The 22,373-nt window shown below is 49.3% G+C and overlaps 13 protein-coding genes across 13 annotated transcripts; 6 read left to right on the top strand and 7 right to left on the bottom strand.

Moving 5' to 3' along the window:
* Positions 1-42: 42 nt before the first annotated feature.
* Positions 43-2,594, bottom strand: BX661DRAFT_176713 (WD40-repeat-containing domain protein). Its single transcript, XM_051534422.1, has one exon. The coding sequence runs from the start codon at positions 2,306-2,308 to the stop codon at positions 173-175; it is 2,136 nt and encodes a 711-aa protein (XP_051394538.1). The 5' UTR covers positions 2,309-2,594; the 3' UTR covers positions 43-172.
* A 1,734-nt stretch (positions 2,595-4,328) lies between these two features.
* On the top strand, positions 4,329-4,640 carry BX661DRAFT_129252 (uncharacterized protein; the record flags this gene model as incomplete). The annotated part of the gene is made up of 1 exon (XM_051532528.1): positions 4,329-4,640. A coding segment is annotated over one exon (312 nt), but the record flags the coding sequence as incomplete, so codon positions are not given.
* Positions 4,641-4,951: 311 nt separating this feature from the next.
* BX661DRAFT_195906 (HAD-like domain-containing protein) lies at positions 4,952-5,845 on the bottom strand (the record flags this gene model as incomplete). Its single annotated transcript, XM_051538002.1, has 1 exon — positions 4,952-5,845. One exon carries the CDS (start codon positions 5,843-5,845, stop codon positions 4,952-4,954), a length of 894 nt encoding a protein of 297 aa, XP_051394536.1.
* A 370-nt stretch (positions 5,846-6,215) lies between these two features.
* On the top strand, positions 6,216-7,689 carry BX661DRAFT_195905 (uncharacterized protein; the record flags this gene model as incomplete). The annotated part of the gene is made up of 4 exons (XM_051538001.1): positions 6,216-6,244; positions 6,280-6,363; positions 6,468-7,170; positions 7,411-7,689. 4 exons carry the CDS (start codon positions 6,216-6,218, stop codon positions 7,687-7,689), a joined length of 1,095 nt encoding a protein of 364 aa, XP_051394535.1.
* An 18-nt stretch (positions 7,690-7,707) lies between these two features.
* BX661DRAFT_176710 (uncharacterized protein) lies at positions 7,708-8,537 on the bottom strand. Its single transcript, XM_051534421.1, has one exon. It carries the CDS (start codon positions 8,383-8,385, stop codon positions 7,789-7,791), a length of 597 nt encoding a protein of 198 aa, XP_051394534.1. The 5' UTR covers positions 8,386-8,537; the 3' UTR covers positions 7,708-7,788.
* A 40-nt stretch (positions 8,538-8,577) lies between these two features.
* Positions 8,578-9,339, bottom strand: BX661DRAFT_176709 (mitochondria fission 1-like protein). The gene has a single exon (XM_051534420.1). It carries the CDS (start codon positions 9,198-9,200, stop codon positions 8,742-8,744), a length of 459 nt encoding a protein of 152 aa, XP_051394533.1. The 5' UTR covers positions 9,201-9,339; the 3' UTR covers positions 8,578-8,741.
* A 4-nt stretch (positions 9,340-9,343) lies between these two features.
* On the top strand, positions 9,344-10,317 carry BX661DRAFT_49910 (trimeric LpxA-like protein). The gene is made up of 2 exons (XM_051539205.1): positions 9,344-9,508; positions 9,665-10,317. Exons 1-2 carry the CDS (start codon positions 9,501-9,503, stop codon positions 10,161-10,163), a joined length of 507 nt encoding a protein of 168 aa, XP_051394532.1. The 5' UTR covers positions 9,344-9,500; the 3' UTR covers positions 10,164-10,317.
* Positions 10,318-10,947: 630 nt separating this feature from the next.
* Positions 10,948-12,152, bottom strand: BX661DRAFT_176702 (uncharacterized protein). Its single transcript, XM_051534419.1, has 5 exons — positions 12,048-12,152; positions 11,806-11,847; positions 11,595-11,693; positions 11,358-11,435; positions 10,948-11,258 (listed from the first exon to the last, which is right to left on the bottom strand). Exons 1-5 carry the CDS (start codon positions 12,048-12,050, stop codon positions 11,076-11,078), a joined length of 405 nt encoding a protein of 134 aa, XP_051394531.1. The 5' UTR covers positions 12,051-12,152; the 3' UTR covers positions 10,948-11,075.
* Positions 12,153-12,439: 287 nt separating this feature from the next.
* BX661DRAFT_176698 (ribosomal protein L1p/L10e family-domain-containing protein) lies at positions 12,440-13,694 on the top strand. Its single transcript, XM_051534418.1, has 2 exons — positions 12,440-12,569; positions 12,752-13,694. Exons 1-2 carry the CDS (start codon positions 12,549-12,551, stop codon positions 13,637-13,639), a joined length of 909 nt encoding a protein of 302 aa, XP_051394530.1. The 5' UTR covers positions 12,440-12,548; the 3' UTR covers positions 13,640-13,694.
* BX661DRAFT_176697 (dolichyl pyrophosphate Man9GlcNAc2 alpha-1,3-glucosyltransferase-like protein) lies at positions 13,683-15,586 on the bottom strand. The gene has a single exon (XM_051534417.1). The coding sequence runs from the start codon at positions 15,365-15,367 to the stop codon at positions 13,760-13,762; it is 1,608 nt and encodes a 535-aa protein (XP_051394529.1). The 5' UTR covers positions 15,368-15,586; the 3' UTR covers positions 13,683-13,759.
* Positions 15,583-17,440, top strand: BX661DRAFT_176696 (origin recognition complex subunit 2-domain-containing protein). Its single transcript, XM_051534416.1, has one exon. It carries the CDS (start codon positions 15,709-15,711, stop codon positions 17,356-17,358), a length of 1,650 nt encoding a protein of 549 aa, XP_051394528.1. The 5' UTR covers positions 15,583-15,708; the 3' UTR covers positions 17,359-17,440.
* Positions 17,441-19,064, bottom strand: BX661DRAFT_176694 (60S ribosomal protein L44). Its single transcript, XM_051534415.1, has 2 exons — positions 18,863-19,064; positions 17,441-17,840 (listed from the first exon to the last, which is right to left on the bottom strand). The coding sequence occupies exons 1-2, from the start codon at positions 18,863-18,865 to the stop codon at positions 17,523-17,525; spliced, it is 321 nt and encodes a 106-aa protein (XP_051394527.1). The 5' UTR covers positions 18,866-19,064; the 3' UTR covers positions 17,441-17,522.
* Positions 19,065-19,108: 44 nt separating this feature from the next.
* Positions 19,109-22,356, top strand: BX661DRAFT_176693 (uncharacterized protein). Its single transcript, XM_051534414.1, has one exon. It carries the CDS (start codon positions 19,377-19,379, stop codon positions 22,275-22,277), a length of 2,901 nt encoding a protein of 966 aa, XP_051394526.1. The 5' UTR covers positions 19,109-19,376; the 3' UTR covers positions 22,278-22,356.
* The last annotated feature ends 17 nt before the right edge of the window (positions 22,357-22,373 follow it).

The raw sequence follows: 22,373 nt of genomic DNA, 5'->3' as shown, positions 1-22,373 counted from the left end.
TAATTATACAAAGATTTTACTTTTCACACTAGTGCGCGCCACCACCACATTTGCTGACTGCTTCGCGACAGAACAGGAAGAAAAAACACTTCCACTGTTATAACCAATATGTATAAATAATTTAATGTATTCTGAATGCCACACCAATTAGCTTGAAAACATAATGAAAAATCTACCGCATGTGTGCTAGATCGTCCAGCGCTCCTCCACTAACAGTGAGCGCCAATCCGCGGGTAATACCAGTAGGCAAATTCGCAAGCACTCTGGTAGCATCTGTCTTTGAAACACGCGCCTCAGGTTTTGTTTTTGGGAACACATTCCAAAAGCGAATAGTCTCATCCCCAGACGCCGTAGCAATAGTTTGGCCATTTGGGCTTTGTGCCAAATACACAGCACGCTTACTATGACCAGATAGCACAGCCAAGGGCGCCATCTGCGGGTACCTCCAAACAACAACGTGGTTGTTCACATACCCATGGGTGCTGATGAGCTCTGATCCATCGGGTGCCCAGCATAAATTGCACACCTGTGAGTCTGTCTTGTGCGAAGACACGGGGGTGCCCGTTGTGGTGTTCCACATGCGGATGCAGCAGTCGCTGGTACCGCCACCGCTGGCCAGCAGGCCGGGCTGCGTTGGTGACCATGCCAGGGCCTTGACTGCCGCTGTGTGCGCGTCCAGGCGGAACAACGGCTGACGGAACACCTCCGCGACAGGTGCTATCTCAGGATGCCTCGCGTGCACGCGCACGTCCAAGGGCGTATACCTGGTATCCCACAAAAGCACCAAATTGTCATTTCCGCCGCTCGCCAACTGCCTGCTGCAATGGGGGCTCCAGCGCAGCCCGCAGACCTCCGCCGTGTGGCCGTGGTACGTGGACACAAGGGCGCCCTGGCGCATGCGTGAATCATGGTTGTGTATGCGTCGGTCGCGGCTGCCGGAGCTCACCACGGGGCCGTTCCAGTCAAGGGTGCCAACGCGGCGCGAGTGGGTAGTAAAGGTGCGGAGAAGCTGGGCGCTTGTCGGGTCCCAGAGCTGGACAATGCCGGAGTGCAGTCCAATGGCCAGTTGCCGGCCATTGTCGCCCCAGCGTACAGAGGTCACGGTGTCAATTCCAGTGTCGCAGAGGTGCTTGGTATTGCTGGTGCGCGCGTCCCAAATGACCACGGCGCTGCCTAGGGCCACGGCCAAGTAATCGGATGCCGACCAGTCGATTAGATTAAGGTAAAAGTCGTCGCTGATCCCCGACGCATCTAGGACCTTGATTGGATCCGGACTGATTATGCGCGGCTTCGGCTGCTGCTTGAGGATGCGCTGCGCCGCAGAGCTCACGCTGCTCAATCGGTAGACGTCGTGGGCGGACGACGCGTGTGCGAAAATACGCCCTGTTGTTGGCGTGCCGGTGGATGCCAATGCGGTCTTGCGCGGCGACCGAAATGCAAAAATAGGCGGGCTGCTGGGCGGCGTCCCCGGCCGACTGCTGCTTCCACCCGATGTGCCGCCGCTCCACGGCACCAATGAGGGCAATAGTCTTGGCGACAACCCAATGAGATCACGTCTTGACGTCGGGCGTCTCGATGGTGGCGGGCTGCTGGCGCGCATTCGTTGTGCAGCGTTGAAGTCTGAGTGCGATGAGCGGTCGTTTAGCAGCTCGGAGCGCAAAAGCGCGTCGTATGTGCGGTTGGCCTCGTTGATTTGGGCAGAGTTTGGGTGGGCTGTTATGGGCGCGCGGGAGAAAGCAGGAGACGCGGTGGGCAGCTTATGCTCAAACGGGCGCAGATCCGATGTGTGTGTTGGAATGAACCGGTCGTAGTTGAACTGCGATGACCGCCGCATGTAACTCGCCAGTGATCTGGGCATGTCCTCTTCTGGATCGTGGGATTCTGGCTGCTGCAAAGTCGGTTCTTCTGGCGGCTGCTGAGGCTTAGTCGCCGCGCTAGTTTCTTGCTGTTCGAGCTTGCGCGCCATTGACCGTGTCACTGCGCCTTTGATTTCTGTGGGAATCGAGTCCAGAGACTGTGTTTTCTTGGTTGGTAAAAGAATTGTTGCCCGACTGCGGCTGCGGCTGTGGCTGCTGCTGCTGCTTCTGCTTCTCCGCGGTCTGCTTTGCAAAGGTGCTATGGTTCTGGATGATACTCTTGTGCGGCGCTTACTGCTTTGCTGGCCTAGCGCCTGTGCTTGTGTTTGTGTTTGTGGAACATGTGTTTCTTTTACTGCTGTGTCTTCCGCATGCTGCAATGCTGTCTCGCTTAAAGATGTGCTGTGGAGCGGCGCCGAGCGCAGTCTTCTACCAAAGTCCTCGTTCCACATAAAAGAATGAAAATGAAAATGAAAATAATAAGAAAGGCTCAAAGCGCAAAAAATAAAAATGAAACGAAGAACGAAGAACAAAAAACGAAGGTATACGGGACTCGGTTGACCGCTTGTCTGTCTGTATGTCTGTACTTTATATGTATGAAAACTAGTGAAGATGATGGGGGATGGAAATTATGCTTTGATATATATCATAAATATTTTTTCTCTCCCACTCTGCCCCAGTAGGAAAACTAAAACAATAAATTACAAAAAAAAGTATATATGAATAAGTATTAAAAATACACGTTAAAATACAATTGTTTTTTAAAATAAACAATGCAGCAAAGGCGCGAAGAAGAGAGAAAAATCGCATACAGCAAAAATGGTGTTTCTGTGCGCCTTGCATTGGTCATATGCGCATTTTAACCGATGGTTCTTTTGATTTACATGCTGTAAGTAAAAATAATAATAAAAAGTTGTCTGCATACAAAGCAAAACCTTTTTTAATTATGTTTCTCCCACGCACGTTTCGCTTTTCCCTATGGGCAGCAGTAATAGGGAATAGTGAAATATAATAAAATCCCGTCTAAACGACAATAATATGGATAATATCAATAACGTTCACAGCATAAAAAAGGATGAGTGAAATGTTTTTATCTAAACATTGCGTTTGAGCTGTGCTGCGCATATTCACATCTCATTTCTCACGTGTACATTATTGCTTAATCTGATTTCCGCGCGCTTAGATTCAAATCCGCATGACAATGCGGAAAAAAATAAAAAGCACATGCTTTTTTTCTTTTGCATTTGCAGTATTGTGTCAAGAACTACCACCACCACCACTACTAGTAGCAGCGTCATCTGGCTCTGTGTTTGTGCTTCAGCTCTCCACATGGGGAATATGAAACGATTTTTATTTTATTTTTTCGTTTAACAAGTGCGGGGTTTGTGTGTGAGCTTTTTTTTAACTTTACACTTTTTTTATTTATATTCTGTACTTTTTTCTCCCTCTATTTTTATTATTCTATTACATTTGAAATGGCCTCGTCTGCTAACAGTAATAGCTCTCCCTCAGATAACACGAGCAATGACAATTCTCACAGTACAGCTCGAAACGCTCCGGCAGTCTCGTATTGGTGTCACCAATGCCTCAGGGAAATTGCGCCAATGATGGTGCCCAATCCAATTTGCCCCACTTGCCACGGCGATTTTGTCGAGGAGGTAAGAAACAGAGGGGAGAAAGCTTAATGCTACTGCGCTCAATAGCCAAAAACAACGACAATAATTATGAGTCAGCTCTGCACACATAATAATATCACACGTGGCTTGATTTGTTATTTGATACGTGTAGATTGAGGCGGAAAACGACCCACGCGATTTCATAGCCTCTGCAGAGGAGGAGGAGGATGAGATGGAGAACGAGTTTGGCGGGGCTGGAAATTACAACCAGGATTTGCAGTCGATGCTGACCGACATGTTAACTAATATCATGGGCGGGCGGCAGCCAACCAACGCCGCTGCGGCTGCGGCTGCGGGCAGGTCAGCCGGGGAGTCTGGCAGCATTGACGGGTATGATTTCCAAATGCTTGGGTCACAGCCGGGTGACAACATATTCAGTGCGGCGGCGGCAGAGGATGGCCAGGGTGAGCGGCGAATCCCAGGGGTGCGCACGTGGACGTCCAACATGGGCAACGGGCAGATGTCCTTTTCCGTGGCCAACATTGGACTCGATGATGTCAACCGCCGGTGGCCTGGTGCTTCCGAGTCCGGCGAGCAGTCGCAGACGCAGTCGGCGGAGAACCATCAGCAGCCGCAGACACAGTCGGCGGAGAACCATCAGCAGTCGCGGACACAATCAGCGGAGAACCAGCAGCAGCAGCAACAGCGGCGGCGTCCGATGTTCATTGATCCGGAGGAGAACGCACCGCTGACTCTGGGCAATCTGGTTTCGTCTCTTTTGGGGGCGCTCGGCGGGGCGGGGCGTGGCGACGAGGCTGGCGGGACCGGGGTTAACCCGCTGTTTGGGATGCCTGTGGGCAACCTGGGCGACTACGCCTGGGGGCAGAACTCCCTGGACGATATCATTACACGGATTATGGAGCAGAACCAAGGCGTGAATGCGCCGCCGCCAGCCACTGAGGCGCAGATGGCCAAGCTGGTGTGCAGGGTGATTTTGGAGGACGAGGTGGCCAGGAATGTGGAGTGCGGCATCTGCATGGAGGAGTACAAGGTTGAGGAGCAGGTGATGGGGCTGCCGTGCAAGCATTTTTACCACAAGGAGTGCATCGACCATTGGCTCCGGATGAACGGGACCTGTCCGATTTGCCGCAAGGGGATCGAGGAGGAGGGGGGCGCAGAGGTGCCGCCGGCAGTGGTTCCCAGGCCGCACTCGGAGCTGCCGGGCTCATTCCCGTCATCACCGTCACACCCACAGCAACATCAGACAGCCGCCAATGCTGCTGCTGGGCCAGAGCCTGGCGAGCCAGAGAGCGAGCCCTTAGACTAGGAGCAGCATGATATACTTTTTCGAGCCGATTTTTTTTCCCACCTTCGATCTGTCTGTTGTACCAATAACCACGCGCTTCAATATTCGCTTATATATGGACACTGGAAGAATGTGTGCAAGCATTTCTTTAGTAATTGCTATTGTTATTGCTGCTACTGCTGGTTTTCTAGCTTAGAAATAATATGCTGGTGTATAATGCTTGCAGCTGCTCCCCAGTCGTCTAGGCGGTGCAGGGCCTTGCCAGGATCGTCTGCGCGCGGCATGCCAAAGGGGATTCCCAAGCGACTACACCAGTCCAAAACATCGGCGTTCTGGCCAACAAGCAGACCAACATCAGCGACCAAAAGCAGCGGAAGATCCGTCAACGAGTCCCCCGCATAAACCACCACGATCTCAGAAGTATCCGTCCCAACTTGCTCCTTAATCCTCATCAAAGCCTCGACCTTATCCCCAGCAACCACCATCACAGGCTCCACCCACCCTGTACTGACTCCCGTTTGGGGATCAAACTCTGGATCATTGCAGAGAATCTCCACATTCTCCGGACCGCCAAGAACACCATTGGCGTGCAGTATGCCGTGGATAAAGTCCCCTGACCAATTGACTGAAATGACCACGACTTTGAATCCGTTTTCAATAAACCCATTGATGGCGGATGCTGCGCCTGGCCGCAGTACTACCGCGTTGGTCTTGCTGCCGATGGTGTGTAGGTCATTGCGTGTGACGCCTGAAAGAATTCCTGCGCGGCTTATGCGATTTAAGGAGGCATTTTCAATGCACCGGTGGCTGTTTAAGTAGGTGGAGAGGAGATCGCTGGTGGGTTGTTCTCCGGTGATGGGTGTTATGTGGGGGAGCCAGGTGGATTCATGGTGGGAGAGGTCTTGGAGATATTGGGTAACGAGAGGTGCGAAGGGCGGGAGCGACCCCTGCGGGTGGTAGTGCGATATGGAGGATGTTAGGGTGGCGAGGGTGTCGGTTTGCGTTAGGGTTTGGTCAAAGTCTAACGCCACAATGACCTGTGGCCTTGATGGATTTGGTGGATTCATGGACACAAAGTAAATGGTGTTGAGGAGGTAAAGAAATGGTTTGAATTTTTTTCATTTTTTTCCTTGGTATCTCCTCGAAATTTTAAACAGAACCGGTTTTTGTCTCCATCTTTATTTTATTTTTTTTACCCCTCATCCCTCCACCCAAACACACACCCCACTTCTCATTTGCCTTTTTGGCTGCATCAGCTCTATTTTCTTTTTGGATCGAGAAATTACTGCATCCTTTTTTGATGCTGTTTGTCATCAGCTAACTCGGTTTAGTTTAACGCAGGATTTTTTATATTTCAATTTACTATCAAAGCACATACATATTTGAATTACAACAAAAAAAGAAAGAAATAATGTCTGAACACAAACACTCGCATGCATGCAGCCACAGTCACAGCCACAACCACAGTGCCATTACGCTAACTCCCACCTGCACCCACCAGCATCATCACCATCATGATGATCACCACAGCAGCAGCAGCAGCACCACCGCCCACCATGCACCAAGCTGGCGGCGTCTCTGGACGGTTCTTATAAAAGAGCATCAATACCTCGGTCTTCCCCTCTACACTTCCCAACTTCAGCTACTCCTCGGACTACTACTTTGCGCAAGCGCTCTCACTGCACCCAGCCTCTCACTCCAAAGCTACGGCTTCCTAGTAATCTTCAACTCACTCACATTGTTTATCACCTTGGTGCCGCAGCTTGCAGAGTACTCGCACAATAACGGTGTATCTGTGGATTTGCCTTGGGGGCTCGGGGCGCTACCAGGTTTGCTGCAATTTACCAATGGGCTTGTGGTAGTTTACCGCGCGGTGCAGGCATTGAGGGAGGGAGTGGAGCATTTGGTCATGAGAAATGCTCACGGTGTCAGTGCGGGTGGTGCGGGTGGTGGAATGGGCGTGCCTTGTGTGGTTATGGCGACAATGTGTGTAGCGGTGTACTCGGCGCTGGGGCATCGGAGGCAGCCGTATGTGGGCCTGTTGGTTGCTGGCACTTGGATGCTGGGCTCAGCGATTCTGGCTGGGGAGAGGGGCGAGTTGGTGGAGCCCCTGGGGTGTATTTTGATGGCTGTGGTGATGGCGCTCGTGGGCATACCAACGTGTGTGCAGGAAGGCAGGATTCTGCTTTTGGCCTCATCTTCCTCCTCATCTGATGTTGCTGCTGCTGGAGACAGGACAGAGGCAGAGAGGGTGGGGGCGGTTGCCCGCGTACCTGGTGTCGTTGGATTTGAAGGGCGAACGTGGGTAGTTGCTAGGGAGACCTACACTGCGGTGCGCGTGGAGGTCGAGAATAACAGCTTGGTTGCAGATGTACTTGAGAAGACTGCGGATGTGCTGAAAAGTTCAGGGCTTGGCGCTTGGACTGTGGAGTTACGCCTCGGTAAATCCAAGCTTTAATCCATATTTTTTATTTTTTACTTACGGATAATCAATAATCTCTTTTCCCCACACACACTCACAGACTTTTCTTTTTTCATCTTGATTCTCTCTCGTTCATATATATATTTTTTCAATTCTTTAGAAAAAAGCTATTTTTTAACTAATTCCAAAATGGGTGGACCCGGTCTCGAGGTGATAAAGTTTACGTTCTACGTGTTTATGCCAATGGGCTTCATGGTGTATTTTGGTGGACCTGGGTTCTACGAGCGCTATGTCGCCGACGAAACCTACAAATTCAACGCACCGCCAAAAGTCAAGGTCCCCACTGAGCCTAAAGATGTAATGGCAGCTCTCGAGCAGCTCCGCCAAGCCCGTGAGGATCGCAAGGCTATCCGTGATAAGTACATGAGTGAAATGGAAGATGCACAGAAAATACCTGGTATTGCCCAATCCTCCTCTTCTTCGTCATAAATAAATATAAAAAATATATATTCGTTAGAAATAAAAATAAATTAAATTGTCAACAGGAGACAAAATGTATTTATTGAGATAAAAAACAAATAGTTTTTGTCATTGCTCGTAGCCTGGCGGTGCGTCCGATGGATAGCCGGGCAGACCACCTGTGGGCTGAGAGGACAAAGAACCAGCTGGCGGAGGCGCATCATACCCGGGCAACTCCTCTTCATGCGGCGGGACCTCCCCACTTTCTCCAAATCTCTCAGCCAACTTTCGCGCAATAGCCGCAAAATCAAACCCACCACCCTCCTTAAACGCCAACACAATCATCCCACTACCACCAAACAACCCGTCCAAGTTCACAACCTGTGCCTCAAACTTATTTGCGCCAAAAATAGGCTGTACAAATTTTATATTCTGTAAACTCGTATGCTGCGCCGTAAACGAGTTCAATGTCCCAGGGGTGCTCGCCGGCTGCATGCTGGTTTCGTGCGTGGTGGTTGCTGGGAGATAAACTATGCGTTGGTTGGAGATGAACGCTGTTCCGCTGGCACTTTTCGGTGTTATGCCGGAGCCCGGGTAGTCACCTGATGGGGTGGCTGTGGATTTGAGCTCGAATTTCACCCCGCTGCAATGGTAGAGGAAATTCTCATTCGGTAGTGGTACTGGGTGCCGGGTACCACGCTCGAGCATCACTGCGTTTAGCGCCATGGTTTGTTATGTATGTGTTTTTTATAGATGTTGCTGATATAAAATACAAGTGAAAGTGAAAGTAAAAGAGTACAATAATTGATATTTAATTGTTGAAAAATAATGTAAAATAAAAAATAAGAGAAAGAAAAATCAACGAGGGTGACATGCGGGGACGAAGGGATTATCAATTTGCTCACCTGCTCCCCCCCTCCCCTTGTTCATAAAGGGGCTTTATCAACTAGAAGCAAAAGGCTTGCCCGTTTTGTTCTTTTTGTCAAGCAAAAAAACAAAAAACAAAATCATGCGCGTATAATATCGCCAAGCTTTTGAAAGCCGCCAAAATTTTAATATATTAAGCAAAATAAGAATAAAAGCTACTTTGATTTTTTAAACATAAACGCCGCAGCAATACCGAGCAACGCAACAGCACCTCCCGACATGGCCAGCCCAATCAACCCATCTCTTGCCACCTTTTCATCTACAAGCTGTCTCAAGCTCTCCGCCTGTTTATTGCCTGGCTCTAAAGCCAACAATCTCTCTGTATACACTCTGGCATTCGCATACTCGCCCATCTTGTAATACCCTATGCCCAAATAATACAGGCACTCGCGCTTGCGCTCCTCATTCTCCTCATATATATTGTGCATTAGGGCAACGCCTCTTGTTTGGTCATGCTTTTGGGCGCTTTTTATCAGTCCCCAGGCGTAGTTGAACTTTGTTTGGATGCGAACTTGTGTGCCTTCGCGCTCGAATTGACGTTGGAGAACTTGAAGTTCGGATGGTGAAAGTGACTGTTCAGCTTCGGCAGCATATGGAAGATAACCGTCACTCATTTTTTTGTTGGTGCTATTCTAAGAAAATTCGTGTAAAAAAAACTAGAGAAAATTTTTGTAGCAAAAAGTAAAGAATAAAGAGAAAGAAAAATATGTGCGCTTGCTTCTTTTTGCTTTTCGTCATCACCCACTACGCCCAGCTTTTTTTTTTATTCAAAAATTTTTTTATACAATTGTGATCGTCAGCTGACAAAATCTTTTAGGTTCGGCTTTCGTTTTTTATTTCTCTTTATTTGTTATTTTTTATCTACTATTAATACACAAACATAAACGTCAGCACCAAAATCTAAAACAGTAGCAATGGGCAGGTACGCCTAAACAAAAAACAGATTTTGTTTTTCAACTATAATATTCTGCAACTCTAACCTTTTTGCACATTTGCAAAAAATAAATAAAAAAAACTAATTGCCATCTCAACGCATTTCCAAACACGCGAAAAATCCCCCACCTGTTCCTAAATTTAGGTTACAGATAGCTCCCCAAGCACTCGTATGTAAAAACACAATAATCGAAGGCGACGTGCAAATCGGCAACGGCACAGTAGTCCATGTAGGTGCTTCCATTCTGGCCAAAAACGGGCCCATCATCATTGGCTCCAACAACATAATAAGCGAGCGCGCAACCATCATAAACAACCACGCCCACCCACTAACCATCGGCGACGACAATCTAATTGAGACCGATTCCCGTGTGGAGGGACGCGGAATGGGTCATCGCAATACAGTGGGGGCTCGCGGAATCATCGCGGGCACGAGCACACTGGGGAATAATTGTGTCGTGGGCGCGGCTTGTACGACGGATTTGGCGGAGAATGTTCCGGATAATACTGTATTGTTCGGGTGCCCTCAGGCGAGGAGAGTGAGGGCGGATGGGAACTCGGATCATTTGTTTATGCATAAGAAGCATTTAGAGTATATCCATGAGATGTTGCCACGGTATAACCATATTATTGAGGCGGAATAATAAAATAAATATAATGTTATTTTTCAACTAATATCAAATTTTAACATGAAATGAAAGAATACAATTCCCCTAGTCTTTGAGCTGGCGGCGAATCTCGACCAAAAAGTCCTTTTGGTTGGCCATTGTCGAAGCTACAATTTACATTAATTGTTTTTTATAAAAAAGTCAATACAATGTTAAATTTCAGAAATGTATGTCAAACTTCAAGGGTTTATTGATTCCACTTTCATACCGAGTTTACTTACCTTTGTTGAGATCCCATTTGCTAGCCGAGTTGCTCTTGCTGTTGGCGTTGGGCTGATTGCACTTATACACCTGGGGCTTCTCTACAAAAACACAAAATAATAAGAGACGTGTGCAATATTAGAATATCATAAGCAAAAAACATTGAATAAAAATTACATTTCAAATGAATGCAGTTTAAAACTAACCCTTTTCGCTCAACGTCGCGTTTTTGAGCTTCTCTTGAGCATCCAGCCATCCTAACAAATAGATAAGCAATGGTGCATAATAATAATGTTGTTTAGTATAAAATTATATTGCAAGCTAACCAATTCTAGATGCAAATATTCGACTTAATGCGTCACTTATTCGTTACCTCGTGAAATGAAGCCCTGAATCTCCTCTGTGTTGAATGCTGCTGCGCTCATATCGACTGTCTTGATTGTTAGAATTGTAAAAATATGATTCAATAAACAAAAGCTTGCTGATTTTGGATTTCAAATGTAAAATCCCACACATTTGCAGCACCTTTTGTATCTTTGGCATTCATAACAGCATGTATGGGAAAATTGCTATACCTTTTATGGCCAAGATTTTTGCGTGTATGACAAAATATAAAAAATATCAGCGTTTTAAATGTTATCTTTTTGCATGTTTTTTATTTTTCCACCAAAAAAAGTTTCAAAATGTCTACTCGTTGTTGTGATGACTCCGGTGTGGATTGTAGTTGCTGTTGTTGCTGTTGCCACCGCGACCGCGTCCACGAGCATTGACATTCCCGCCGCGGTTCCCGCCCCTTCCCCGGCCGCCACGACCACCGCGGTTACCCATGTTCCGGTTTTTCAGCATGTCTTCCTTTACTTTGTCAAGCACCTATAAGCAACAACAAAAATACATATTAATTAGTAATAAGCTTTCATTACACAAAATAAAATGCATATAAAAAACATGCATGCTTAATTCCAAACTTACTGCGTCGGGAACTCTGAGATATTTGATTGTGTTTCCACGGATGTAGGCCTCGAGCAGGCGCCAAAAGCGGTCACCGTCCTACAAAATTATACCAAAGAAAAAACATTCGCTCAAGAACAATAATTTAGCGCATCTGTCCGCTCAGATAACATCCCAATACATTACAAGCATCATTAAGTGTTTGAAATGTCTTGCTTAAAGCAACAAATTGTCTTTTTAAAGTGTATATATACGTACGCTGGCTGTCTGGATGACTTCCCGCAGTGTGATATTCATAAAATTGTCGCATTTTTCCAAGTGTCCGTTATATGTCTCGCCGTTCTTCAACTCTACAAGCTACACCAATAAAAAAGACTCAAGAATGTGCAAAGTTAGCAAGGCAAGCCACTGTGTGGAGATAAAAATATTTCACCGTAGCCAGTCCATAACCCAAAAAAATAGAACTTACAATTGGAAAGCCGACGGCGGCATTGAGTAGTGAAAGTGGCAGCTACAGTAATAAGAAAAACGTAAGTGTTCTGTCGCGAGTAGCATTTAGTAAACGCATTGTATAAGAATGCATTGCCTCTAGTATGTTCTGCTGCTGCTGCTGCCTCCCCCAGGTTGGCATATTCTAGGGCTGCGTTGTGTCGCTGCTGAATGCACGGCTGCCGGTTGTGCCAGCAGCATAATAGCCCTCTCATCGTTTACCATTTTCAAAAAATAAAGGATTTGAAAGGAGCAATGCCAGAATTTAAATAAAAGAAAAAACGAGTATATGAAAATTGAGAAAGAGACCAAAAACTGTTGTCGGACAGTTGCGCAACCGCCTTCTCTTCACTTCTTCAAACGGTTGTTGTTTTTTGCCCACGCCTTTTTATACCATTTCTCGTCAGCGCAATTTCTGTCCACAAAATTGAATTTGCAGCAAATGTGCGCGTCAATTTTATTAGCTTTCATACACACACCAAATTAAACCGCGTGATCATGATCCGCATTTGTCTCGAGATCACAGAATTGCGAGCGACAAAAAAAAGTGCAAAAAAAATAAATTTGATCCTTTTTCATCTCATTCATTTTGGAGAGGCCTTTAGTTGTAGCTGTTTGCTTTTTATTAATACGGTCCTCCTTTTCTGTAGCTTTTTTTATATACACATATATTGACTTGAATTCAACTTTTTTATTGTCGAGAAACAAAAGAAAGAACAAAATATGTCGCTGAACCACGAACTTGTAAGTGCTGGATATATCATTTGCAGACAGCAAATTAACACGCAACTTTACTCGTAGGGCGTGCGGGCGCGTTTGCTTGCTTCGAGGGTCCACATTTTTATGCAAAGCAACAGTTTATTTGGCACTAATATACACCCCAGCTATTATATACTCAACCAATTTTTTGTTATTACAATCGCTAGGTACTCAAAGCCTCTACGGCACTGCTGAAGCACATCGAGAAGAAGAAGGAGAGCGACGAAGTGACCAACCTGCTGGCGGACGAGACCGAGCAGGTGCATCTGATTATGAGCGTGAAGAAGCTGTCCACGAAGGAGCGTCACAAGCCCTACCGGATTTCCCTGCGCACCCCGATGTATGAGGAGACAGCCTCCGTGTGCCTGATCGTGAAGCCGACCCAGACAGAGTACGTCGAGAAGCTGCTGGCCTTTGGCATTCCCCAGATTAAAGAGATTGTCACTATGGATCAGCTGAAGAAGAAATACAAGTCGTATGAGTCCAAGCGCCAGCTCCTGGCCATGCATGATCTGTTCTTGGCCGACGACCGGGTGCTCGCCAGCCTGCCGGAGCTTTTGGGTGTAAAGTTTTTCAATGCGAAGAAGCTCCCTGCTCCCGTTAATCTGATGGCTAAGGACCAGAAGAAGGAGCTTACCAGGGCGCTTTCGTGCACATTCTACAGACAGACGAAGGGCACTTGCAATGCGATCAAGGTCGGTTTGACCTCCATGGCGGCTACCCAGCTGGCTGACAACATTGAAGATGTCGTCGCCGCTGTCTCGCAACTCGTCCCGAAGAAGTGGGAGAACATCCAGTCAATTGGAATCAAGACGGGCACCTCCCTGACCCTCCCCATTTACAACGCCCTCCCCATGCCCCCTACTGTTATCACGGACTCGTCTGCCACTAGAATGGTCGTCGATCAGGCCAAGACCGCTTCAGGAAAGAAGACCAAAAAGAGCCCCATGTCTCGCACTGCCGCTGACAAGGCCATTGTCGCTGCTGCTACCGTTACCAAGAAGAACGCACGGTCCAAGGGGCGTGGGCGTGCCGCTGCCTCGACCAAGGCATAATAAAGAGAGACTTTTATATAATTGAAAAATACACATGACTTTGCTTTCACTCGATTCTCTTTTATTAAAAAATATTTAAATCAAGCAACACCACAAAGATACTTTGCTGCGTTTCTCCGTTTACTCGGACTTTTGCTTTCCCAACTGCGCTTTTTCCTTGGACGAGCGCGACAGCAATGTGAACTGCCGATAGTTGAAGTATACCAAGAACATGACAAACATCATGCAGCTAAAGATGACATTCAGCACGATGTAAATATCGGGCAGCGCCTTTGGTGGCAATACGAATGCGTGCGCTGCGTGCAGCGCAACCATCGCCAGCGTGGTGAGCCACTGCAGAACAAATACAATGCGTGGCGTCTGCCTGTCAGCCGGACACACGGGGCAGCTGCGTAGCACTGACCAGCCGACCGCCAGCACGGCATATGGGACATTCAGGCCGTCTTTGAACAACAGGGGATACATGCTAAACAGCGCCACCTGCACAAACCAGTTGACGGCCCAGCTCTCGTCGTTAATCAGCAACAGCGCCGGGGCCAGCGGCAGCAATATGGATTTTTCGTGAACCTGGAACGAAAAGAGGAAAAAGGCGAGCGAAGAGTTGACCAGGCTGTAGTTCAAAAGCCTGAGCACATTGGCCCGCGTCTCCGCTGGCTGCTTTCCGGCGTAGCGCCTCACAACAATGAACAAGTGAATGCAGGACGGCGCAAATGCCAGACTCGTGGCTGCTGTCGCCAGACGCAAAAGGTATTTGGTCTCGAATATGCTGCGTAGCTTGACAGCTACATTGACCGCACACCACACGTTGGCCACCTTGTCCTCGTACAAACCGCGCGCTACAGGGAATACACGAACGAGGATTTGTTCGAGCTGGGAACGAGACTGGATCCACGGCAAAAGCATGACGCTGAATGTTGCGATGACCGCCAGGCCAAGCTTGACAAACAGCACAAAGCCATGGCGGCGCTGGAAGCACTTGGCAAGTAGAAAGAAGAATATTGTCGGTGCATAGTACAATGCCATCTGCTTGAACATGAGGGCGCAGCAGAAGGCAATTGCCATTGCCACATAGTGCTCACGCGCGGCAAAGTACACGGCCCACATGAGGAACCCCAGCATAACTGAGTTGTACTGAAAATGGCCGTGGTCGATGAGCAGCAGGCAGGGCTGGAGCAGCACAGTAAATATGGACGCTTGCCTGGCAGCCCAGGACACCGAAACCAGCTTCAGCCTGAAGAACAGCACGACTGCCGGCACGTATATCGCCAGGTCCAGCGCAAGCACCGTAGCCCGCATAAACAGCTTGCTAGCGTGCGTCTCGATGCCACGCGACCTACCCAGAGCGACCCAGGCGGGATTGATGAGGCTAGCAATGTACCCACATGCCCAGCTCTGGAACGCTGTCAATGGCGGATAGTCGAGCCCCCAGTACTTCAGGTCATAGGAATACCATTTTGATGGCGGCAGATGTGTCGTAATCTCCATCCAGTGCCGCTGCGCCTCGTAGTCGCCGAACATGGGCGGGTTCCCCATCCCAGAGTAGCCATGGAGGGATATGCACCACCGCACAAGTATGGCAAACAGCAGTGATACCGGCAGCGCTATCTCCTGTGCACTCTGGTTCTCTAGGAACTGGAACCAGCTGTCTACCGGCACAGTGAATGCTGTTGATGCGGTTGCTTTGGTCTCTGCTTTTAAGCGTGTTTGGGCGCGCGTCTTCGGAGCCATGATGCAAGAAAATTAAAGATTATGGCCCAAGAGACCCAAGTGTATAATGACAGAATACAAATACGTTTTGCCTCGAATTTTAAGTGAACAAAAATGAATTCAAAGCAAAAAAAGCAAAAAAAAACTGAAAACTGAAAACCGAAAACAACGCATTCAGCTAGCCTATTGCATGTTGCCAGTTGCTATTTCGCATTTTCTAGCTCAATCCTGATCCCTGATCTCCCTTGGTCTTATTTTGCATTTTATAAAGTAAATATTTTTATTTTATTTTTTGTACCTACATTCACACCAAAACTCGCATATAACCCATTCACCTGTCACAACACGCCTATTACCGAGTAATGGGTGATAACGGCGATAACGGCGATGACATTGGCAGTACACGGCGCAGAGCGCACCCTTCCCGCAGTCGCGTCGACATGGGCCTCACATTGGTAGTGACAAAAAGGGGTCGTAAAACCCTGCTCACCGATGCTGCGCACGCCACATCAACAAGCGCGTCTGCGGATATCAACGAGATCATCAGGCTCAGCGCAGCGGTAGACTTGGAAGACAAGGAGAACAATTGTGAAGAAGCGATTGGTCCTGTTGGCGCAGCTGGGCAGAGCGTATACGGGTTCCAGAAGAGATCCCAGCGCGGGCGCGGTGGCAGCAGCATCAGTGTTAGTGCCGACGCCAGAGGCACGAGGGGAAGAGGAAGGGGAAGGGGAGGCGCCAAGGGCGGTAGAGGGCGTGGTGCTGGTAGCAGCGCGACAAAAGCCAGACATAGAGAACGTGTCACGGTCGAGGATATCGACGAAGATGAAAACGATGAGGATGAGGATGAAGATGATGGTTACGACGAAGATGTCAATGAGGACTCTGTTGCCGATAGTCAGGACGACGGTGAAAACATTGGCGACGGCGATGATATAATGGAGGTTGAGGAAGACGAATTCGGGCGAAATGGCCCAGCGTACGAGCGCTATTTCCAGGATCTCCACACAACCAAGGGCAGCAAGACCTCTAACAACACGCTTTCAAAGCTCCCGCCACTGTCGCAAGCAGAGTGCCGCACCATTCTGGCCAAGGTACGTCCCAAGCATGAGAGAGAGCTGGAGACGTTAGAGCAGCTCCACCGCCGGGAATTTAAACAGTGGTACTTTGAGCTCATGTGTGGATTCAACATCATATTCTACGGCTACGGCTCGAAGCGCCGCATAATGAATATGTTGGCGACCCACTTAGCAACCGACGCGCCCGCCGTAATCGTCAACGGATACTTCCCGACGCTCAACTTTAAGCAAACTCTGGAGAAGATCATATCCGAAGTCATAGGCTTTAGCGACACGACAGGGACCATTGCCGACTTGGCCTCGCTGATACACGGCTACTTTGAGTCTGACAGCCGCAAGGTTAACAAGATGTACATTGTCGTTCACAATATCGATGGCCCGTGTCTTAGAAAGCACCAGGGTGCGCTGGCAGTGCTTGCCAGCTGCAAGCGCATTCACATGCTGGCGTCCATCGACCATATCGAGGCGCCGCTCATTTGGGACTCGAGTATGATTACGCGGTTCAACTGGGCCTGGCACGATTTGACGACATTTGAGCCATACATCGTAGAAATGAGCTACGAGAACTATGGATCGGAGTCGACAGAGATCGGCCCGCGCGGCGTCCTCCACGTTTTGGCCAGTCTGACAGAAAACGTGAAAAGCATATTCCGCATTCTCGCCGAATACCAGATCGCAGAGTCTGTCATGGATGATGCTGTCTCTGGCGCCCAGAAAAGGCCTGGCGCAAAGGCCCCCGAGATGCCCTACAACGGTTACTTTGCCGCCTGCCGAGATCAGTTTTTGGTCAGCAGCGAGATGACGTTCCGCTCGCAGCTGACCGAGTTCCGCGACCACAAGGTGATACGGTCACGCCATGCGACAGACGGAACCGAATTCGTGCATATCCCCCTAGACGCAGCAATTCTCGAAACCATCCTCGAGAGTATGGACTAGCTGGCAATCGATATTTAACACAAAAAGCAATATACAAAACACAATCACTACAATTGACAATTATCGCCTTATCAGCCACGCCATGCGCAATTCAAGGTTTGGAGAACAAGCTAGTTTTATTCGGCACGAGGGGAATATAAAAGCTACATACTGAGCCAGAGCGCTTAGAACACAAGGGCAGCGTTCTTCTTTCTCTTGTCACCACCGAGCTCGAAGCTCTTGCAACGCTTGATAGCGAGCTGCTGCTTGTACTTGCAGATGGTGCACTCAAGACGGAGGACAACCTTCTTGGTGGTCTTGGCCTTCTTGTGGAAGACGGGCTTGGTCTGTCCACCGAAACCGGACTGCTTCCGATCGTAACGACGCTTACCCTGAGCGAAGACCGAAGCCTTACCGGTCTTGTACTGCGAGACCTTGTGAGGGGTGTGCTTGCGGCACTTCAAGCTCTTGCAGAAGGTGTTGCGGGTCTTGGGAATGTTAACCTAGAAAATTGAGTGATATGCGCATGAGTACAAGACGAGTTTAGTATTTGGCCATTATTAATATGGTTTCGCGTGAGCAGACGTTGCACTGGGTGTTCTGGGGGTTGCCAAGAAGAAAAAGAATCATTGATAGTAACCATCCCATCAGTTATCCAAAATGAGCGACGCAATAATACACTAACACCACCACCGCCATCGCAACCACACCAACTATGCCATTCCTTGTCCTTTAAAAAACAAAAAACTGCTGTTGCTGTCTCCTGCTGGCAATGCTTCAAGCAAAAAACATGACCCAACCCAAAGCACACGCGCACGCATGTAGTTAAGCAATAACCACACAGGCATATTTTTGTTCTCAGAGCAACCACATGCCCGGTAGGGCGCCTGTCCAAAACAAGCGCGCTTGCACTCCAACCAAAGAGTAGCCATAGTGCATAAATGGACCGTCTCACTCTATGAGTAAACAGCGCCATAAACACTAGCAATCTCCCATTCTGGTTGATCTGGCTCTCTCTCTGTAGAAATTCAAGTTTGTGCATGCTTTCCTGCGTGTTGTGTTATGCGCGCTCAGTATACCCGTTCCAAAAGTTGCTGTTCATCTGTTCCCCACCTTCAGAGAGTAGCCTGCATTCAAAAATAGTATGTCCAAGGCCAGCTGGCCTTAATTCAAACTCCTAATCAATACTCTAGCTACAGTTCTAGCGCCGCTGTTGCTCTAACAAAAAATGTATAGTGGCCCCACACACTTTCTGGTTTTGCGTACAGCAGCGAGATGCTCGAGATCAAATGTTCTGAATTCGATTTTAGTCAAATTCAAATTTTATGAATGCTGCCCCTCTCTGTTTGTGTTCGCCCAAGACTATAACGCGTCCCTGCGTCGATGTATTCTCTCTGTGTAAATTCCACAATGGATATCGTCCATGCTGTATTGCTGATGTGGTGTTAGATGCTGGATGCGGCTGTTCGACATGGATGCAACCCCCCATTTCGACTGTAATCCACAATGGATTCGCGATATTTACCATGGTGACGGGTTTTCAACAATAATTTGGACACGCCTGCAAATACAAAATATTTGATTGGAGAGAGGAGGGCATATTAGCGCAGGCGGGCTACACGCCTTGTTCTCTATCAAAGCGGCAAGCAGCAGCCAAGCTGGTTTAGTTGTTGATGCATTTCAAGCGTGCACTCCTTTTTAGCAGTGCCAAAAATAGGACAGAGCATAAGCGATTGGGGAAATCGTATTTGTGATCAAAAGATTTGGAAATCTTAAATCTTTTGATTTTAATTTTGAAATTTTTCTTTTATTTTTCACTCTTTTTTCTTGGTACTTTTTCTCTCTGACAAACAGATCAAATACACATATGCGCACTGGCACTCACAGTCCATTGTGTTTTGTATGTTCATCACTCTCCTTGTGTAATTATACCACCCCTTAAATTTAAAGAAGAATACTTTGCTGCAGTCATTCCGTTCCTCTTCTTGACTTTTATTCTTTATATTTTCGCATACATACACACACACATCTGACAAGCCATGTCCGAACTAGACACGCTGTTCGATACGTTCGATCAGGAAGAGACTAAGGTGCAGGCACCCGTGGCGACCGCAGTGGCACCCCCGACCACAAAGCAGCCCGAGGAGAAATACGCCAAGTCCATGATCTTTGTGCGCGGAATCCCCAAGGACGCGTCCAACCAAGAGCTCGAGGAGTTCTTCAGCAACATCGGTCCCGTCAGATCGTGCTTTGTTGTCGGCGAGAAGGTTGATGCGCCCGAGGGCGAGGAGACCACTGAGGCTGATGCTGAGAAGAAGACCGACGAGGACAAAAAGGAGGCAAAACCCGCCAAGCCTGTGTCTGTTACCAACCGCGGTTTTGGATTCGTGCAGTATGTGCTTGCCGAGGATGCCGCGCGCGCCATCGAGGAGCTCTCCGAGACCAAGTTCCGGAACAAGAAGAGGCTGATGCTTGACTTTGCCATGAAGAAGCACGCCAGAGACGCGGAGGATGGAGATAACAAGCCGTCGGGCAAGCGGCCGAGACCTGAGCCTAAAAAGGTTGAGGAGCAGAAACAGAAGCTGAAGGAGAAGAAGGAGACTTTGGCTACAGCAGCGTCAGAGGACGGTCAGCCCAAAAAGCCAAAGTTCAACAGCGGCACAAAGGTTGTCTCGCGTTCTATCATAATCAAGGGCATCCCGGCGGGAGTCACCAAGCAGCAACTGATCAAGAAGGTCAAAAAGTCTGGCAACCCGCACTCGGTCGTCTACCCGGTGGCATTCTCTGGTGCGACTGCTGACCAGCTCAAGGACGGTGCCGGTGGAATTGCGCACGTCACGTATGACGACCACGCCATGGCGCAGAAGGCCGCCCGGTCGCTGCACGACCATATCTTTAAGGGTGTCAAGCTTGACGCCAAGCTCAAGACCGAGTACATCGACAAGAACGCCCGCCTGATCGTGCGCAACCTGCCCTTTAAGGTGCGCGAGCGCGAGCTGGAGCACATGTTCTCCGAGTGCGGCACGGTTCTCGAAGTCGACTTGCCCCGCAAGTTCACTGGTGGTCCCCTGCGCGGTTTTGCGTTTATCCAGATGGGCGATTATGAGTCTGGAGAGCGCGCTGTGGCCAAGTGGAACAACAACGACTACCAGGGCCGTTCCATTTCGGTTGCATTTGCCTTGGCCAAGGACAGATTCAAGGAGCTCGAGGAGAAGGGCGAGGTCGAGAAGCAAGCGTTCGAGATTGCTGCCGAGGCCGATGAGGATGTTGCGATGGAGTCCGATGCTGCCGAGGAGGATGATGATGTTGAGATGGAGTCTGGCGTCGAGGTCATGAGCGACGATGGCGCTTCCGACAAGGAGGATATGGATAGCGACGAGAACGAGTCTGGGTTTGAGGACGATGATGATGAGGACGACGATGTGATCGACGAGTCTCTGCAGGAGGGCTGCACACTTTTTATTCGTAACCTGTCTTTTGACTCTGACGAGGATGGCTTGTTTGAAATGTTCCGCTCTTTCGGCAAGCTACGCTACACCCGCATTGTCAACGACAACCAGACTGGAAAGTCGCGTGGCACTGCATTTGTGTGCTTCTGGAACTCTGCCGACGCCATCAAGTGCCTGGAGGCCGCGACCAAGGCCCAGGAGTTGTCGGAGAAGCTCGGCAGCGTGCCTGTGTCGAAGGTGTCTGACAAACGCAACAAGTCCATCCTGCTGCAGGAGACGTCAGGCGCAGTCGACTTGACCTCGCAGTTTGTGCTTGACGGCCGCATGCTGTCGGTCACCAAGGCTGTAGACCGCAACACCGCGCATGGCCTGGCTACCGAGGGTCTCGAGAAGCGCAACGGCAAGGACAAGCGCAACGCGTATTTGCTCAAGGAGGGAGTCGTGTTCCCCGAGACGCCAGCCGCAGCTCTTATGGCGCCGACTGACCTCGAGCACCACATGAAGGAGTACTCTGTGCGCAAGAACCAGATTTACAAGAATCCTAACCTGTACATGTCCATGACCCGTCTGACTGTACACAACATCCCCCGCACCATTGACGAGGCCGGGCTCCGCAGTGCCGCGGTTTCCGCCATCTCCAGGTTCAAGCAGGAGATCAAGGACAACAAGCGCAAGCCATTGTCTGCTGAGGAGATGGCCAACGGCTGGGACAAGAGGCCCCATCTGTCGCAAGTCAAGATTGTGCGGTCCTCAGACCGTGTCGATGCTAACACTGGAAAGTCCCGCAGTTTGGGATACGGATTTATCGAGTTTACCACCCACGCCCACGCGCTGGCCTGCCTGCGCTACCTCAACTTCCTCAACACCAGGCAAGCGTTCTCCAAAACTTCCCTTGGCGAAGAGGAGCCTGAGAACGACAAGAACAAGTCTGCCCATGAGATCTCTCGGAGATCGCTGCGCGTGATGTTTGCCATTGAGAACGCTCAGATCATCAAGAAGAGAGAGCTGAGGTCAACGATCGCCACCAAGCACCGCTCCATGAAGGCTGACGCTGCTGCTGCCGGCGATGATGATGATGAAAGATCGGATAGCCGTGGTGGAAGAGGTGGCCGTGGGGGCTTCAGTGACAGCCGCGGCGGTAGCCGCGGTGGTCGCGGTGGGTTTGGCGATAGCCGTGGTGGAAGAGGTGGCCGTGGAGGCTTCGGCGACAGCCGCGGCGGTAGCCGTGGTGGTCGTGGCGGGTTTGGCGATAGCCGTGGCGGTAGCCGTGGTGGCCGTGGTGGGTTTGGCGATAGCCGCGGCGGAAGAGGCGGCCGTGGCGGTAGCCGTGGTGGCTTCGGTGACAGCCGTGGTGGTAGCCGTGGTGGTCGCGGCGGCTCTTCAAGAGGCCGTGGCAATAACAGGCCATTTGGCGCTGGTCGGCAGGATACCAAAGGCAAACAGACCAACCGTAGCAAGGAGACCCAGGGCAACTTCAGCAAGAGACACTGATTGACACGAGGGGCATCTATATTTTTTCAACTTAAATTTTCAATATTTTCTAACTTTGGCTATCCTTTTTGGCGAAACACAAGCAAAAATTTTGAT

This window comes from Kickxella alabastrina (assembly GCF_025024165.1).
Source record: "Kickxella alabastrina strain RSA 675 chromosome Unknown BX661scaffold_2, whole genome shotgun sequence".
Classification (NCBI taxonomy): Eukaryota; Fungi; Kickxellomycota; class Kickxellomycetes; order Kickxellales; family Kickxellaceae; genus Kickxella; species Kickxella alabastrina.
The sequence above is the reverse complement of the archived record's forward strand: the minus strand, read 5'-3'. Positions and strand labels throughout refer to the sequence as shown.

Excerpts from the sequence above, each read along its gene's own strand:
- BX661DRAFT_176713 (XM_051534422.1), bottom strand. The coding sequence starts at position 2,308 with ATGTGGAACGAGGACTTTGGTAGAAGACTGCGCTCGGCGCCGCTCCAC.
- BX661DRAFT_176710 (XM_051534421.1), bottom strand. The coding sequence starts at position 8,385 with ATGGCGCTAAACGCAGTGATGCTCGAGCGTGGTACCCGGCACCCAGTA.
- BX661DRAFT_176709 (XM_051534420.1), bottom strand. The coding sequence starts at position 9,200 with ATGAGTGACGGTTATCTTCCATATGCTGCCGAAGCTGAACAGTCACTT.
- BX661DRAFT_176702 (XM_051534419.1), bottom strand. Across the intron at positions 11,694-11,805 it reads CCGCCGTCGGCTTTCCAATT|CTTGTAGAGTTGAAGAACGG; the intron begins GTAAGTTCTATT and ends TTATTGGTGTAG. Across the intron at positions 11,436-11,594 it reads AAGTCATCCAGACAGCCAGC|GACGGTGACCGCTTTTGGCG; the intron begins GTACGTATATAT and ends ATAATTTTGTAG.
- BX661DRAFT_176698 (XM_051534418.1), top strand. The coding sequence starts at position 12,549 with ATGTCGCTGAACCACGAACTT. Across the intron at positions 12,570-12,751 it reads TGTCGCTGAACCACGAACTT|GTACTCAAAGCCTCTACGGC; the intron begins GTAAGTGCTGGA and ends TACAATCGCTAG.
- BX661DRAFT_176697 (XM_051534417.1), bottom strand. The coding sequence starts at position 15,367 with ATGGCTCCGAAGACGCGCGCCCAAACACGCTTAAAAGCAGAGACCAAA.
- BX661DRAFT_176696 (XM_051534416.1), top strand. The coding sequence starts at position 15,709 with ATGGGTGATAACGGCGATAACGGCGATGACATTGGCAGTACACGGCGC.
- BX661DRAFT_176693 (XM_051534414.1), top strand. The coding sequence starts at position 19,377 with ATGTCCGAACTAGACACGCTGTTCGATACGTTCGATCAGGAAGAGACT.